This window comes from Polychytrium aggregatum (genome assembly GCF_025602895.1).
Source record: "Polychytrium aggregatum strain JEL109 chromosome Unknown BJ171scaffold_8, whole genome shotgun sequence".
Lineage (NCBI taxonomy): Eukaryota > Fungi > Chytridiomycota > Chytridiomycetes > Polychytriales > Polychytrium > Polychytrium aggregatum.
In genome coordinates, this window is record NW_026516210.1 from 739,429 (window position 1) to 755,657 (window position 16,229).

Below are 16,229 nucleotides of genomic sequence, written 5' to 3' on the forward strand. Positions count from 1 at the left end.
TCCTGCCCCGCACACCACCCATCTCTCCTGCCCAGTATTTGTCGGAAGCAACAGAAAGATCACGATCTATTCGGTGAAACATGCGCTTTCTCGCCTTGGTCACCCCTCCCCGCTGCGGCTGGCTGTGTCTCGTCAAAGATGTGCTCTACGCTCGTTGTCGTCGCTGCCGTCGCTGCCGTCGCTGCCATGAGGGCCCGGATGCACATCTGGCCATCGATCTGGTCGTCGATTTGGATCGGCAATCGGTGCCATCAAACTTGGTCGTGTCTTGCCTCGCCGCCGCCAGGGCCAGTCATGCCTTCTGCACAAGGTTTCGCTTGACTTGCCCAAGCGCCTCTTCCAGGAGCAGCTGCTCCGAGTGGGTCAGTTGCGACGAGCTCGACTCTGTCGTCTTGATCCATTCGCGGTCCCAAGGCAGCGAGGTGGTTGGTGAAAGCCGGCAGAGCGCCCACCGGATCCGCACCAAGTCAGCCGAGACGAACGAGTCGAATCGCTCGCCGACATAGACGACCACGGCGTCGAGGAGCTTTGCGGTGTCGAGCGGCGGCTGGACCTGGGCCAGCGAGACGAGCGTCGTGGCAAGCAGAGGATGGTGCTGGCGAGGGTCGAGCGGGATCGACTTGGGCGAGCTCGGATGGATCTTGGTGGCATTGCTGAGGACGACGGCCCACCGTCGGGCGGCACTGGCAAAGAGCCCGGACGAGTGTAAATCGTGGACGATAGCGAACTGGAGGGTCGACGTGGCCGTTTCATAGTCCAGCCGGTCCCAGAGCCGAGTCCATGCTGGGATGGAGCAGGCGAGCAGTTCGTGCGAGGGTTTGAGACCAGCCCGGTCCAGGGACAGAACCAGAGCCGTAAGGCCGCTGGCCTCGATCAGCTCTCGATCGAATCCAGAGCGATGCACAAGCGAGTCTGCAATCCGGGCAAACACACCGCAGCACACAGGACGCAGCTCCTCATCGTCCAGCAAGCGGCCCGCCCACAGAGTCTTGCTCCAGTCCAGCAGCTCCTGCGCAGAGAAGGTTTCGATGTGGCGGCACATGAGGTTGGACCAGATCACAACCTGCTTGCTGTCGAGGTGGCGGCCTTGGAGCGCTGCATCAAACGACCGCACCAGATCAGCGGGCGGCAGCAACTGTCTCTGAGCATCGATCCGGCGGAATGCCAGCGCACGGAGCTCCTCGGAGAGTTTGGCCTCTAACTGCAGCCCTGAAAAGTTGAGGTGGGTAAAGGCCCAGAAGATCTTGGTTAGGCTCGAGATGCTGAGGGCCGACGGGCTGGACATTTGCGATGGTGATGTTGACGATGGAGGTGTTGACGATGTTGACGATGATGACGATGATGACGATGATAGTGGCGATGATGACGATGGAACAGAGGCACCAGACAGTTCGTGGGATGTCTGAGACTGCGACGGCGACGACGACGGGACCGCGTTGGTCCTGAGCTTTTCCAGCACCTGGAGGGCGATGGACGACGTCAGAGGCGAGTTTGGCAGATGGAGCAGCGCAAGCGCTTCGGCCACATCCGCGAGCTGTTGGTCAGACCAAGTGTCGATAGGCGATGGTGACGACGGCTCCAGCGACGCCTGCAGAATGGCGAGCAGGTTGGCGTTGAGACAGCCATCATGGGCAAGCTTGCGAAAGGCGCCGATCTGCTGGCTGAGAGTAAGCTGGTCGGGATGGCGCCGGTCCAGCTCGGCAGAGAGGAGAAAGATGCGGTCGGCCAGGGTCTGGGCGGGCGTGTTGTATCGGGCAATGTGGTCGAGGAGATCGGGGGTGGCGAGCTTCTTGAGATTCCAGTCCCGCTCGATCCGATAGAGCCGTCGTTGGTTCCAGAGCACCGGAGATGGAGCTGCACGATCGGCGACCGAAGCGGAACGCAGCCGAGGAACCGAGGGAAGGTCAGACGACAGCCAGGGCCTGGGATGCGGGCACGGCAGGATATGCCGATGCGGACGAGCGACGCTCTTGGACAGAGAGGCCATGGCGGCGACGGTTGGGCAGCGACGAGATCGAGGCAGAGCGGTGTGGACGGATGGCGACCGATGACTGCCGACAAGGCCTGCGGGATGTGCACGACGAGACGCAGTCCAGCGATGCGATCGACCGGGAGGGTTACCAATCCAGACTGTTGACCATCAACCGGATGGCTGGCGACTATCAACCGGATGACTGGCGACTATCAACCGGATGACTGGCGACTATCAACCGGATGACTGGCGACTATCAACCGGATGACTGGCGACTATCAACCGGATGACTGGCGACTATCAACCGGATGACTGGCGACTATCAACCGGATGGCTGGCGACTATCACCTTTGTCGACTATCATCTCTGTCGATCATCATCTTTGTCGACTATCATCTCTGTCGATACATCATCTTTGTCGACTATCATCTCTGTCGGTACATCTCACCGTCTCCCGCAGCGGCTCGCTGGCGGGTCCTGGTCGTGGTGACTCGTGTGGGTCCGTCATGCCAGCTCATCGCCGGGATGTGGGGGGAGGCACCCGGACGAGCCCACAGGAGCGAGCAGCCGTTTGTTGATCCCCAGCGGATGAGCACATGTCCCGCTCGGCCGCGAGCGAGTGGTGTTGTTGGCGGTGTTGTTATTGCCACTGCCGTTGTCGGCAATGTTGTTAATACTGTTGGTCATGTTGCAATCGCTGCGCTGTATTGCGATCCAGCCCGTTGATCTCACCAAGCCAAGCACAAGTTGCATCCCGAGTCAACATCCGGGTTGACATTCCCCGAGTCGACACCCGTCCAGGCCCATCGACGATGCTCACATGCCCCACGTTGTTGTTGGTCTCATGCCCACCGACAGCACCACACCACCGCCGCCCTCGTCCGCAACCGCATCTCGGCGTCGCTCCGAACCCACCAGCACCCCCGCGCTCACAGTGACTCATCCTGGCTGGCGTCATGACCCCGCCAAGTCATGTTCCCGTCGGCCCTGGAGTATAAAAGACCCGGCCCTGGTCGCGGCCTTCTTCCTTCCCCAGCCTGCCTCGCAAAGCCTGCCTCGCAAACCACTTTCGGTCATCTCCAGCCACCCGTCTTTTGTTCTTTGCACCCTTTCCCGCTCCTCTTTCATCCTCAGCCACCTCGCATCATGGCCACCGGTATTGAAGTCGAAAACGTCCCCGTCTCCCACGCCCCCCGCACGATCCTCATCGCCGTCGATGACTCTGAGCACGGCGTCCGCGCCCTCGAGCATGCCTTCACTCATGTCCTCAACGACGGCGACGAGGTCGTTGTCGTCACCGTTTTGAAGGCCGCCGCCGCCATCTCGTACTCGGGCGTCACCGGAACCCCCTCCGGTCTGGGTAAGTCGTTTCGCCTTGCTTGTTTGCCGTGCAACTGGCGTCGCCCCGTTTGGACCAGCATCCAGCCAACTGATCTGCTGCTTGCTCGCCTTGACCGACAGATGCCTCTGACTACGAGAACCAGAAGCTTGTAAGTTGAACATCTCTGCGTGCTGTCTCCGCCACCGCCCTAGTCATGCCCACACACATTCTCTGCATTTGCTTCTCACACTCACTCGTCCCATATTCACTTCAGCTGCAAAACACCATCCGCGAAGTTGTCGAGAAGGTTGCTGCCAAGTATACCAAGCGCGTCCACGTCAAGGTCGAGTCGTTCATTGGCGATCCTCGACAGATCATTGTCCTCCGCGCCGACGAAGTCAAGGCCAGCCTCATCGTTGTCGGCAGCCACGGCCGATCTGGCCTGAAGAGGTATGTCCAGTCCGCTTCCTGCCGCAGTCGGCTCCCCTGTCGATGCTGGTTGTGGATATGCACTGACGCCGCTCCATTTGTCTCCCCCGACCTTTGCTCCACAGCCTCCTGCTTGGCAGTGTCTCTGCCTACGTCGTCCAGCACGCCCACACCCCTGTCCTGGTCGTCCGCCCCATTGCCTAAACCGCCGAGCCGGCTATCGCAATTGACCTGTATATTTCTGCCGACAAGCCCTCACCATCATTGTTTGCAACCTCCAACACATCGTCGTATCTCTTTGGCTCTATACTCTTGCTTCATTGTTTTGCTGCTCTCTCGTTCCGCTTTGTATCAGTTATGCCGTCTGTCATCCCCCCCACCATTGCACTTGTATCCCACTGCATTGGCTATTCTGTGCTGCTCAAGTGCAGATCCTCTCTCTTTTTGGTCTCGCTCGGCTTGCTGCTGCATGAGAGCCCCCTGCCAGCACAGCACCACCAACCCTCCTCAATACAAGCCGTTCTATACACAATTCCCACAAAATGGCAGTGCACCCGGGTGTCATGGTTGAGAGTGTAGTCTCATTGAGTTATCACTGTTGTTTTGGTTGTGGTGAGCCCGAGCACCTTCCGATCCAGCCTGCCCCGGCCTCGTCGTTCTTGGCCAGGTGCATCTCATGTGGACCGATCCCACTCTCGACTATCGAGTCCCGAGCATGTCCTTGTGCACACCATGATATGCATGAAAGCGGTTCTCGGCAAGCCTTGTCAGAACAGTGGGATGGTTCACGCCACGGCCCCTGGTCACCCACCCCAGCCGCCCACAGCCAATCAGGTTCCCTGTCCCGCCATGGCCACAAAACATGTGTCCGTCGTCACACCACTTTTTTTGCTCCCCCGATGGCGCAACCGCCGTTGTTCATGACGCTCTTCCGGCATCCATCGCCCATATCAACCAGTGCTCCGCCCTGGACTATCGTCTTCCAGCGCCGCCATCGCATGGATGCTTCCTCCGTCAACCCAGGATATCCTCTAGAATTGATTCCAGGCTATTGTCCCCAGCCGCCCCCGTTTTCTCCCTCTGGCCCCACAATCAACCGTCCCCGTCGAGAAATCCTTTCGTCCTGCCGTACTCGAGCTGCACATCTGCTCGTTCCGCCGATTCGATACCTACAGAACCACACCATATTCACGAGCTCCGGACATCTTGCTCTCCAGTGTCTCGATCACCAGTGCCAACTCTCGGCTGAATCTCACGTTTCTGTCCGAACAGCTTCGACACTGTCTCGTGGGCGCCATTGCTGTTCTGCCGAACCTTCCTCCTGCCAGACCCAAGCGTCCGAAACCCGCTGGCTGTCGCCTCCGTCCCTTGCCTGATTCCGGATCATCGGCACGCTGGCGCCCCTCGTCTTTAAAAGCAGTGCCGCCGCCCAACTCCATCCCATTGCCCTCTGTTGTGGCCATCTCAAGCCCCTCCGCGAGATTCAATGCCTCATCCGTCCACCGCCCGTTTGCACGAGCCCTCGCCCTTTGCCCGGCTTCCGACCGAAGTCCTCAAGCTGATTCTGCACCAGCTTTCCGACCCGAGCCTGTTTTCGTGTCTGCTCGTGTCCAGACGGCTCTCGGCCCTCGCCAGGGAGGAGCTGTGGCGAGCCCCACCACTCTCTGCATTTGAATCCGTGATTGGTAAGCTTGTCGCATCCAATGCAATTCGTTCGGAGACCGATCGCCGTCCAGTCCCTCGTCGACCTATGGGCACTCGCAGTCCACTCGATACAGATGCAGCCCCGAGCATTGCCCGAGTCAGACCCGCGGGGATTACTTCGGCGCATAACCCCGGAGTTTCAGCATCCGAATCGCCCCTGCTCTCAAGCCAACACGACTCTCTGTGTCCTGCTGAAGCTCCCACAACCACGGACGCTGTGTCGATCCGGTCGTCGGTACCATCGCCCTCGTCGCTCCGGCATCGTCAAATGGATTCGCTCGGACACACGCTCCAGCCACTGCTGCAAGTCGGACGACTCGTGCGCTCGATATCTGTTTGCCACCGTGATATGACCAAGGCCACCCCGGCAGTGCTGTGGCTCATCCTGTGGGCCTGTCCTCATCTTCGGTCCCTCAGTCTCGATGCTGGACACGACCATGTCTCCAACAGACCCTTGATAAGCTCGGCGTTCCTTCTGCAATCGGTGTCGTTTGCGTCCAGTCTCCGATCTCTCAGTCTCGGTACATGCGACTTGCAGGACCAAACCCTGGCCGAGCTGGCTCGACTGTGCGGACCTACACTCTCCCAATTAGCTTTAACGGACTGCAGCGCCATTACCGAGCCCGCGCTGGTCAACTTCATCTCACAGACGCCTGGTCTCAAAGCTGTCGAGTTGGGCTCGTTCCAGTCCTACCTCGGCACATTCTCGAACCGCCTGCTGGCCGGCGAAGCCCTCGTCATGGCTCTGGCCGATCTCTCCCATCTCGAGCGTCTTTCGATCGGGCACGGCATCTGCTCGGTCCACAAGTCCTGGATGGTCGGCCTCTCGCCAAAGTTCTTTCCCTCGCTACGCTCGCTCATCTTTGCCGCCTCCCACGATACGGCATCTCCCGAGGCAATGTGTGTGTGGATATCTCACTTGAGGAGTCTCTCTGAGCTATCGCTGGCCGGCGATTTCATCAACGAAGCCGTGGTCGAACAGAGCGTCCTGGCAACAGGACGGACACTGAAGGCGCTGCATCTTATCCAAGCAAGCCAGATGACCATCCGAGCACTCCACCTCATTGCCGAGCACTGCCCCATGGTGCGGTCCCTGCAGTACACCCTGCCCCGGTCCAATCCCAGGCTCTCTGTCTCGCCGGGCTGGTACGATGGCGCCGTCGCAGACCTGCTCGACAAGTGTCTGCTGCTCGAGTCGCTCGCCCTGAACACTGGCCGATACGTCAAGTTCCACGACTCAAGCCTGGAGCAGATCATGCCCCGTGCCATGTGTCTCCGCGATCTGAAACTCAGCACCGGGCAGTTCCAGATCTCGGACGAGTTTCTGAGCCGATGCGAGGATCGGGGTCTGTTGTTTCCGAGTCTACAGGCCCTGAGCTTTTCACTCATCGACGAGCAGGGCTGCTTTCCGCCGCCACAGCGCATCGTGCGCTTCGTGGAGCTGTGCTGTCCGGTCCTGAAGGCCTTTGACTGTGGGAACATTTCGATCTGGCGGGAGGTCACGCAGGCACTACCGACCATCAGACATCTGTCGTGGTGACGCGAGCGACCCTGCAATCCAACTGGCGAATGTGCTTGGCGGGCCGCATCCTTTCCATGGCTCTGCGGTCTGCATATTCGGCATCCGTGATCACTTTCAATTGCTATTCCACACCACTTTGTCGACTTCCTCGCACGCACCGCCACATATCACCTCCCTGCTTTCCAATCCGCCACTTCCAGCACAAGCACTCTCTCTCCATATGTATACTCACTCTCCGAAACGACCTCTATTGTAGTCTTGGACGAATACGTGCGGACGCGAATAAACAATGCAACGACATCCGCCCAGGACACTTTTTGCTGTATCTTGGGGATACAGACCCAATACGGTGGGTGTACAGTCAATCCAGAAACACATCACAGAATGGTCATGGCCAGTGTGTGATGTTTTGAGTGATAACATATTTGTCCAACGACCGAGACCTGTTTTGTATTGTATTGGTCGCAAGTGACTGCTTGACGCTGAAACAGCGCTCTCGTTTCGATTGCAATCGACGACAGGCTTGAAGCCTGATTGTCTGTATCAGCCCAACAAGCCTGGGGATCATGGTTCCCACCTGTGAGCCAAGCAGCCTGGCCCAGGCGGTGCTGCTCCGACGCTTGTCAGAGCCCATGTCTATGCCTCACCCAATCACTCACGCTGGAGCCGTCCTGGAGCCAAGAGACGTGAGTCTTTGCCACGTCTTTTGCTCGCTCGCTCCTGCCGACCGCTCCTGCCCTGTTTCTGCATCTCTGTCGCTCCCGAGCCACGATTCCCTCTGCATCCGCTTCGGCTCGCTGATCTCCCTGATCGACCTCGACACCGCGTTCCCACGGACGCCAGCCACGATCCCACGAGCTTCTTTGCTGCTCCATCGACACGATCTCAATTTCGATCCCGATTTCGATCTCGATTTCGGCATCGGCTTCGGCCTCGATATCCAGACGCATCTCCGCCCTCCACTGCCGTCGGTGGGAACTACTGTCCGCGACCAACTCTTCACCGTCAAGCCCTTCTTACTTGGCTGTGCCATTCCACTTTGAGAGTGTGCCATTCCACTTTGAGAGGCGTCCGCATCTATCACACGAAACCAAGGCGGGCCGGGGTGATCTGAGAGCCAAGACGGACCGAGACACCCTCGCTACTGCAACTCCCCGTCGCGATCCAGGCCAGACGATGAGACTATGAGCTTTATTATCGTAAAATACGGTGGTGCGTATCGATGCGGCGCTTGGGCAGCCAGTCTGTCCAGTTGAGGAGCTTTCATTTTGTATTGCGTCAAATTCGGCCGCACTGTGCTGCAACATAGTCCATGTCCACGACGCTATGCGATGACGGTCGCTGTGGACGCAACGCGGGTGGGTCTGAAACATGCGGTAGCATGCGAACAAGCACACGCTATCCGCTAACCTTCCCAATTGTCTTCCACAGCTAATGAAGAAAAGATTCTGAACCCGAATTGTCTATGCTCTGTCCTGCTGAACCACATCAAAAAGGCACCCGCCATTCTGAGCGCTCTGGGGCTACAGCACCCCTTTTCCGAGCCCGTCGATCTAGCCTTGGAGACCGGAGAGGTCATTGATCTGCTTAACAAGCCCCGGGAATACGCCAAGCGCTTCGTAGAGCCGAGGGGCGTCTATGTGCTGGTCAAAGTCGTGTCAGGTATGGCTCTCGAAGGCGAGAGACGGGACGGAACGGGACGGGGAAGAGGCTCACGCTGGGAGCTGCAGAGAGGAAAGGGCCCAGGGGAAGGCGCCTGCTCTGAGAATGTTCGCGTTGAGTGAGATGGCCGAGGCTGGGAAGCAGCAGCGTCCCTTATCGCACCTACTGCATCTTACATCCCGCCATCAGAGGAGACCGAGGAAACGGTGGCGCAATACGTTCCTCTCCTGGAACAAACTGGAGACTCCAAGGTCAAGTACTCATGTGAGTAGCCAATGTCGTCGTGGGGTGGGGTGAAGTGGGGTAGGAGCGATCCATCTCAACCTCAAGAGCGTTGGTGTCGCTGTGGATGTTTGCAAAGGAGTGGATAGCGGAGAAGCAAGTCAATGTGGGTGTGCATATTCCTCAAAGCGGTGGTGCTGGCGAGTGAGTGTCGGCAGGCACCGACATGTGGGGCAGGCCCTAGCTCTGTTCGATAGTCTCGATCATGTCATTCCCAACAACGACTATGACTACGATCACGACTATGACCACGACCACGATAACGATAACGATCAAACACGCCCCTGACGCCATCGTCTCTGTTCCTCAACCCTTGACCGCAGTATCGTCACAAAGCCGGCAAAAGTACAAGTACGGCAAATATGCCTCGGGTTCAACTGGCCAGTCCATTGCCGATTCAAACGACAGCGGCGGTGGCGGTGGTGGTGGTGGTGGTGGCGATCGAAAGGGGCTTGGTGGGAAAGCGCGCCGATACGGGGGCTCGAGTGTCTCGCAATCGATATCGCACGATGCCTCGGCCTCGCAGGGCTTGTCGTCAAATCAGAGTCTGAGCTCCAACAGCATGATGGCCAGCCCAGGGCAGTCCTCCGGGACATCTGCAGCCGCCGCCAACCAGTCCAGCACGCTGAGTCCCAACTCGGCTGCCGCCGGCAAGTCCCCGCATCCTCCAAACTCCAAACCGGACACGGCCAACCCCCGGCCCCCGCAACCCAAGCGCAGCGTGGTGTCGCGCAACTAGCAACCTGCAACTTCGGTGTCGAGAATAATCAGGTGTGGGCATGGGATAGGTGCAGATGGTATGCCCGCTGATGGGACAGGCTGGATGGCACTACGCTATCTCTGGCACGACAGTCGCGAATCGACAGCGTCGTCATTGTAATCATATGGAAGTAAAGTATCGCTTTTGCATAAGGAGTGCAGATGGGCGATTCTGGCCCTGGCCAACTGGAATCATCATGGCTGGCCAATTCCGGGGCATCGGCGGGTGCGCGTGTGTCGCAATGATGATGGAGTGATTGTGACTACGCGTGTGTATTGGTATCGATGACGATGCCCTAAAACCGGCAGTGCTTGCTCATATAGAACTGAGCCAGTGCCGGGTTGCCCTTGCTGTAGTGGAGCATGGCACAGTTGTATGCCGCCTCCTTGGCCAGACTGTCTTCGTCCGCGCTGCTATCTTGAGCCATCTGTGGTGCCAAACACATGTTAACCCGTAAATGAAGGGGTTCGTGGAGCTGAATTGAGGGGGACGGAGAGCATCGCTGCTCCGAGTAAAAGTTCGTGAACGAGAGCGAAGGGGAGTTGGTTTGAACGGAGGCTCGCGATGGCCTCCATCCATCCAAGCGGTTGTTGTGAAAGCATCCATGGCAGTACCAACGGCTCGCTTGCGAGGCCTACCTGTTCGCTGGCCAGACTTAGGACTCGGTCATAGTACTTGAGTGCCAGATGCCAGACACCTATCAAGCCAGGAGATGATTGACAAAGCCAGCCAGGGATGAGTATGTCGGAGTCGAGGTTCGTGATATCAAGACGAAGGAGCTGTTCAGAGTCCCTCAGGAAACTGCTTCACGTACCAATGTGATGGTATGCCCTGGCGATGTTGTAAAAGACCTCTTGTGTGTCGCCGCGTAAATCGGCGTATTGGAACAGAAATGCGAATCCCTGTGGTGCGCGATTTCAGTTAGTCCAGGAGCCCGTATCCGGCAACGCCATAGTGCAACGCCATAGTGCAACACAGCACGAGCTGCATCAGACTGCAAGCCGGCTCCTGGATGCGCGATTGGCTCAGCAGAGCAAATGACGGATCGAACCTGTGCAATGTTTAGATGTCGATTGTCAGTCTTGCGCTGCAGAGCACGGTGGATGTGGCTGATCCCGAGACATAAGTTGGTGATAGGATCACTGGGACAGAGCTTGTATGCCTTGAGATAAAGTCCTGCCACAGGTTGGATGCGTCAGAACACAGTGGATTTGTGGGATTGCAAATGACGGCGTGCAAAGCAGGCTCTGGCTAGGTTTCTATGACGCAAGTAAAGCGAAAACAGTCCACAGACCAAGCCACGCATCGCATATGCCAGCAGACAAACAGCGCTGTGAACGTAGAAGCAGAGCTGTCTTACCGATTGCGTCCGTGTAAGACCGACCACAGCTCAGAATGTGGCCATAGAGCGTGTATACGATCGCGCTCGGCTGTTGCTTGGCCTCCATGTCTCGGATGTTTCGCAGGAAGAGCTTCTGGGCTGTGCCCGATGCATACAAATGCAGCGAGTTTGTGTTGCTGTCGAGATAAGGGATCAGCGATCCATGAGTCGGCATGGTTCATCACCGTGGGTAGGATACCATAGACAATGAAGCGCGGCATCCGGAAGCCACAGAGACATTGGGTGTGGCAGTGGTGTGGCTTACCCGTTGAAAATGGCATTGTAGAGTTTGTACACGCCATCACTCAGTCGAAAATCGCTCTCTATCCCGCGAAGGTACTCCGTGACTCTGATCAAGTTTCCGGCGTACAGAGCGGATGCTGTCGGATTCCGAGCACGGACTGTTAGCAAGCCACGGCGAGGCATGGGCCTCGCGTTGTCGGCCCGGCGAGCAGGGGGACCGTCAATTCTGGTGTTGGTGTCTTACTCATGATATGCAGCCGAAGCTGGTTTCTCCAGACAAGGTCGCTCCAGAAGACACACGAATCTAGAGCCGATTTCAGAGAATGGAAAGCTTCCTCGTGTCGGCCATCCAGGGTCAGGTTGCGAGCATACTGTCGATCGAACCGTGGACTGTGAGCGAGCAGCGTGTGGCTATATCGAAACCACATTCCAGGGCTGTCAAAGGCCACGTCGCATCCACACACTAAGGAAGCGCAATCCGTAGCAGAGGCATCTGAGACTTGCCTTCTCGAATACTTCGAGCCACTGGGAAAAGCGCAGTCCCAAGTAGCCTTCAAAGTTGGCGCCGCTACTGTCTTTGTTCCATCGGGTGCCAACAAATGACTTGTTCTAGAGTAGCCAGGCGGTGATAGGGTAAAGCCATTACTCTCAGCGCAAATGCGTACCTAGAGTGAAAGATGCAACAAACATTGGGCAGCACGTGCAGTGCGCCACACAATGATAAGGAATGCGCGAAATAGGAAGGCTGGAGCTGAGGCGTTACCCTGTCAGACTGGATGGAAATTGAGCGCCGTTTGATCGCATAGCGCGGTTGGTAGCAGCAGAGTTGTTAGTTGCGGAGAACACGGAGCTTCAGGATGCACGAGGACTTCACCATGGAACGTGATATCGAGCCATCACATTGCTGCCGTGCTTACCGGATAGAACTCCTTGGTTTCCTGGAACGATTGCACCAGCTTGCGGGCACACCGAAGGAACTCGTTCTGCAAGAGAGCCGCAAGGATGGGTGTTGGAGCAAGTCGATGTTTGAGGACGTTTACAGCCTGCGGGCTCCAATTCACGCCATACTTCCCAACACCAACGCTATTCCATGGCCCCAAGACAATATCTCGAATAGCAACGATACGTATTTGCTGCCATCCGATTTGCAAAGTCCTGGACTATCCCGTATGCATGTATCGGTCGACATTGCGCTGAATAGCACTGAAGTCATACGCACGCGCTGAATCTTGTTGTACTGCTCAGTTTCATGTTCCAGCATGGCTTGATACTTGGACTGGTTTTCGATGCTTCGGTTCTTGTATTCGATCTCCAACTTGGCAACCTTCTGAGCCTTTTCGATCGGCCGAGATATCGACTTGCTGCGGAGGTTGAAGGCCCGCTCGGCTCCGCCGTAGGAGCGACGCGACGATGATTTCGGCCGGCTGCTTTGGCGAGCGATTGCGGCACTGGCCTCCTCAAGGGCCTCAACTGCATGAGTGAAGCACAAAGGCCGCAAGTGAGCGTTCCTTGGTATCGTCAGCAAGTACTGGCATTCTCCACCAGCGCGCGGCGGCAGTCTACATCAGCATGTTGCGGCGATTTCACAATCGCTCCAACCAACAATGGCGATCTCCTACCTTCACGACGGAGTCTGATCGTGGCGTCTTCATCTCCGCGCTCCTCGTAGATCTGCGACAGCTGGGCCTTGACTTCAATATTTTGGGGGTCGACATTGAGGACTGGCGGAGAAGGGCGTCAGCACATCACTTCAAGGATCCAGGCAAAACAGCTGTACAATAGATGCGCCTACCCTTATTATAGTAGAGTATGGCGCGGTCATAGTCGTCTGTCTTGAGTTGCTGGTGGCAGTATCCCATGAGAGCCCATGCTGCAGCGCTGTGGGCCTAAGGTGCAGCAGAGGATGATGCCGGCGGTAAGTCGCGCGACTGAACCAGAGAAGTGCCTAGGCAGTGTGCTGGACAAATGACACATACAGAATCATCTTCTTCGAGATAGTAGCACACGTCCAGCGCAGTTTGGTACATTCTCTTGCCGACGTATGCATCGATGACGTCGTAGAAGAGCTCTCTGTACTCGGACAACGGACTCTCGTACAGGTATGCAAAATGTGCCTGGATGCAGGGGTAGCGGGAGTGAGTGCCGCGGATTGAGTAGCCAAAGATTGTTGGTTTGGCCAAGTTGCAGCTGCACGCTGTAGACCAGGTGCAAATCAAGATGCATGATCGAGACGGAGGATCGAGACGGAAGATCCAGTGGCAGCAGATCAAGCTGCGAGTTTGAGCGCCAGGCTGTGTCGATTTGAGCAACACACCAGCTGCCACATATCCAGTTCAGTGGCACACACGCAAAGGCAGTTCAGACTGAGCGCTGGCCGACGGCGTCTGGAGGTTGATTGTCCAGTCTTTCCGACAGACTGGACCCGATCGTTATCACGAGCGTCTGTGTATGCAAAACCACTGACCTGAGCGACCTCAAAGTTGTCGAGCCACAGACGACAGATGCCGAGCTTGGTGCGGAGCTCTAGCGGAAGATAGTGCTCTTCGTCGTCGTCAAACTCCTCGTCGTTTTCTTCCCACTCCTCCAAGAATGTCTCTTGCTCGCGGTCTTGGATGCGGCGCGCACCTTCTTTGATCACCGCAATGCACTTTTCGTAATCCCTCATCTCGATATAGGCTTCAGCCATCTGAAGCAGCTCCTCGTAGCCAACGCGTGTCTTGACCGTGACGCGGGCGCCCATGACAATCTCGCCGATGACCTGTTCGTCATTGGAATCGGCGCTGGGCTTGCCGATAAAGTCGTCCAAATCATCGTCGTCGTATTCATTCTGGGCCTCTTCAAGAGCCAGCGGCAGCGTTGCATCCGCCTTGAATGCGGACTCGTAGAGCGGCAACATGCTTTTGCTGTCGCCGACTTGCGCGTAGAGCTTTGCGAGTACTTTTATGATGTCCACGTTGTTTGGGACAACGTGGAGCAGCTTTCGAAAACATTCTATGGCCTGGAGAGTGGTGGTGAAGGACTTGTAAGGAGGCAGCTCATTTGACGCCGTTGCGGTTGTAAAGTGCTGCTCACGCAACGCTGATGCGCAAACCAAGTGCCCCTATACGACGTCGTCGAATTGACGTTGGCCGCTGTCTCATGGACTGTGGTTCACCTTCTCGGGTTCCTCGAGCTTGACGAGGAGATGGGATCGATCCCAGAGCGCCTGTATATCATACGGCGCCTTCTTTAGGGCTTGTTCGAGGGCATAGAGTGCCTGTTCGTCATCTCCCAGCTCGCTACAGTACAAAGTCAGTTGGACGGACGTTCCGGCGGCAAATCGAGTCGAGCCTTATCCTGCATGCACAGCAGCTGCGCTACTACCAGCGTCGCTGGCACGCTGGCGGGCACTCACTTGGCGAGCACAGAGATGTGCTTCCACTCGTCGAGATCGGGTTTGAGATGCACTGCTACCAGCCGCGCATGCAGCTCCTTTTCTTTTTCGCCGACATCGCCCAGCATCTGTGCAAGCGTCGTCCAGGCATAGGCGGAACGGGGCTCTTGGCGAAGGACTGTATGGCAGAGTTCAATCGCTCTCTTCATGTCTCGACGGGCAAAGGCGCTGTTGGCGCTTCCGAGGGCGCTGTGCAGGTCCGGAGGCAAGTCCATGGCTTTTCGGCGCTGAGACACCACCAGACGGCAGGGGGGTGCAATGGAAGCAAAGCCAGGCCATGCCACAAGAATTCACAGGGGCATAGGGTAAATGCCAAGGCTCGTTGAATACCGAGGGGCTCGCTCCCCAGGGTATATGTCGAATGCTCGCACCGTGGCCAGTCTCTGGATCGATCAGATCCAGATTCCGCTGCTCGTCGCATGCCTCACGATATCCAAGCACCCACCCGGCGTCCGGCTCGTTTTCTCTTGCCCTGTTGCTTGGAGGAGACACCAAGAGCCTCGTCGATGTATTCCATGGTCTCTGGATCCTCGTCCTCCCAGAGCGTCGAGACATAGTCTTTGCCGGGCTGCTTCAGATCAGTTCCGATGTCGACAAGGGCTTCGTTGAGGGAGCGTCTGTCATGGAGCGGGCAGACCCGGGGCGAAGAGCAGGTTTGACGAGAGGATTAGTGAGGAGGGAGGCGAAGTCCATCGATGATCGGTCTCGACCATCACGACAGCACCATGGAGGCTGGGATGCAGACGACGGCGGCGCTGGATAGATCCGGAGAGTCCATGTGGCATACCCTACTCCGACGGGCAGCCGGCTTAGGTCGTCGTATTCGTCGTCCATGGGCAGGACGTATTCACTCTCTGATTCGTGGTGGTCATCGCCGCCGGTGAAGACTCTGATTGGATCTGCAGGGCCGGGGATGACGGCCATGGGGCCTCCATCGCTCTCCCAGGTGCCGTCCAGGACGATCGAGCCGTCATCGGAGGCGTCGTCTTCATCGTTGTCTGGCTTGCTATCGTCGAGGAGATTCAGGGCGGCCTCCTTGAGCAAGCTGTCGATCTCTGCGTGGTCTGACATGGCTATGGAGGGAGGGGGCTCGTTGGACCGCGGATGCGTCTGATGCGTCTGATGGCGGACGATGATGGGCGTGTGATGATTGATGACGAGTTATGATCGCTTGAAGGCGGATGCTGGGTGAGGGACGGCAGATGGCAGATGATGGGCAGATGATGGCGCTTTATGGTCGATGACGGCTGGATGACGGTCCCTCGATGCTGGATGATCGGCGATGGTGGGCGACAGGCTGGATGCCCCCGGCGAGATTGATGCCCGACGATGAATGCTCTGAGGCGACGAACAACAGCAACAATGCCCATGAAAACCAGGGCCAAGCCAGGGCCGAACCAGGGCCGAACCAGAATGGAGCCGCCATGGAGCCGGCTCGAGCCGTGGCGGCCACGTGGGTTTGCGTTTGTGACGTCATGGCACGCCGCGCCATCCCGGCTGCCCGGCAACCAACTCCGCCG

At 57.4% G+C, this 16,229-nt stretch overlaps 5 protein-coding genes across 5 annotated transcripts; 3 read left to right on the forward strand and 2 right to left on the reverse strand.

Moving 5' to 3' along the window:
- Positions 1 to 36: 36 nt before the first annotated feature.
- Positions 37 to 2,176, reverse strand: BJ171DRAFT_494327 (uncharacterized protein). The gene has a single exon (XM_053110016.1). It carries the CDS (start codon positions 1,985 to 1,987, stop codon positions 293 to 295), a length of 1,695 nt encoding a protein of 564 aa, XP_052969420.1. The 5' UTR covers positions 1,988 to 2,176; the 3' UTR covers positions 37 to 292.
- Positions 2,177 to 3,118: 942 nt separating this feature from the next.
- Positions 3,119 to 3,926, forward strand: BJ171DRAFT_579070 (uncharacterized protein; the record flags this gene model as incomplete). The annotated part of the gene is made up of 4 exons (XM_053113939.1): positions 3,119 to 3,332; positions 3,434 to 3,462; positions 3,568 to 3,743; positions 3,848 to 3,926. 4 exons carry the CDS (start codon positions 3,119 to 3,121, stop codon positions 3,924 to 3,926), a joined length of 498 nt encoding a protein of 165 aa, XP_052969421.1.
- A 1,092-nt stretch (positions 3,927 to 5,018) lies between these two features.
- BJ171DRAFT_566135 (uncharacterized protein) lies at positions 5,019 to 6,966 on the forward strand (the record flags this gene model as incomplete). Its single annotated transcript, XM_053113388.1, has 2 exons — positions 5,019 to 5,407; positions 5,624 to 6,966. The coding sequence occupies exons 1-2, from the start codon at positions 5,209 to 5,211 to the stop codon at positions 6,964 to 6,966; spliced, it is 1,542 nt and encodes a 513-aa protein (XP_052969422.1). The 5' UTR covers positions 5,019 to 5,208.
- Positions 6,967 to 8,132: 1,166 nt separating this feature from the next.
- BJ171DRAFT_640221 (uncharacterized protein) lies at positions 8,133 to 9,631 on the forward strand (the record flags this gene model as incomplete). Its single annotated transcript, XM_053115761.1, has 4 exons — positions 8,133 to 8,160; positions 8,380 to 8,610; positions 8,800 to 8,874; positions 9,216 to 9,631. The coding sequence occupies 4 exons, from the start codon at positions 8,133 to 8,135 to the stop codon at positions 9,629 to 9,631; spliced, it is 750 nt and encodes a 249-aa protein (XP_052969423.1).
- A 266-nt stretch (positions 9,632 to 9,897) lies between these two features.
- BJ171DRAFT_494333 (uncharacterized protein) lies at positions 9,898 to 16,038 on the reverse strand. Its single transcript, XM_053110017.1, has 19 exons — positions 15,497 to 16,038; positions 15,155 to 15,326; positions 14,671 to 14,936; positions 14,431 to 14,554; positions 13,741 to 14,274; positions 13,253 to 13,390; positions 13,069 to 13,162; positions 12,896 to 12,997; positions 12,496 to 12,746; positions 12,194 to 12,259; positions 12,040 to 12,048; positions 11,781 to 11,885; positions 11,521 to 11,647; positions 11,299 to 11,413; positions 11,013 to 11,170; positions 10,704 to 10,828; positions 10,467 to 10,554; positions 10,291 to 10,349; positions 9,898 to 10,079 (listed from the first exon to the last, which is right to left on the reverse strand). The coding sequence occupies exons 1-19, from the start codon at positions 15,778 to 15,780 to the stop codon at positions 9,948 to 9,950; spliced, it is 2,949 nt and encodes a 982-aa protein (XP_052969424.1). The 5' UTR covers positions 15,781 to 16,038; the 3' UTR covers positions 9,898 to 9,947.
- Between the last annotated feature and the right edge of the window lie 191 nt (positions 16,039 to 16,229).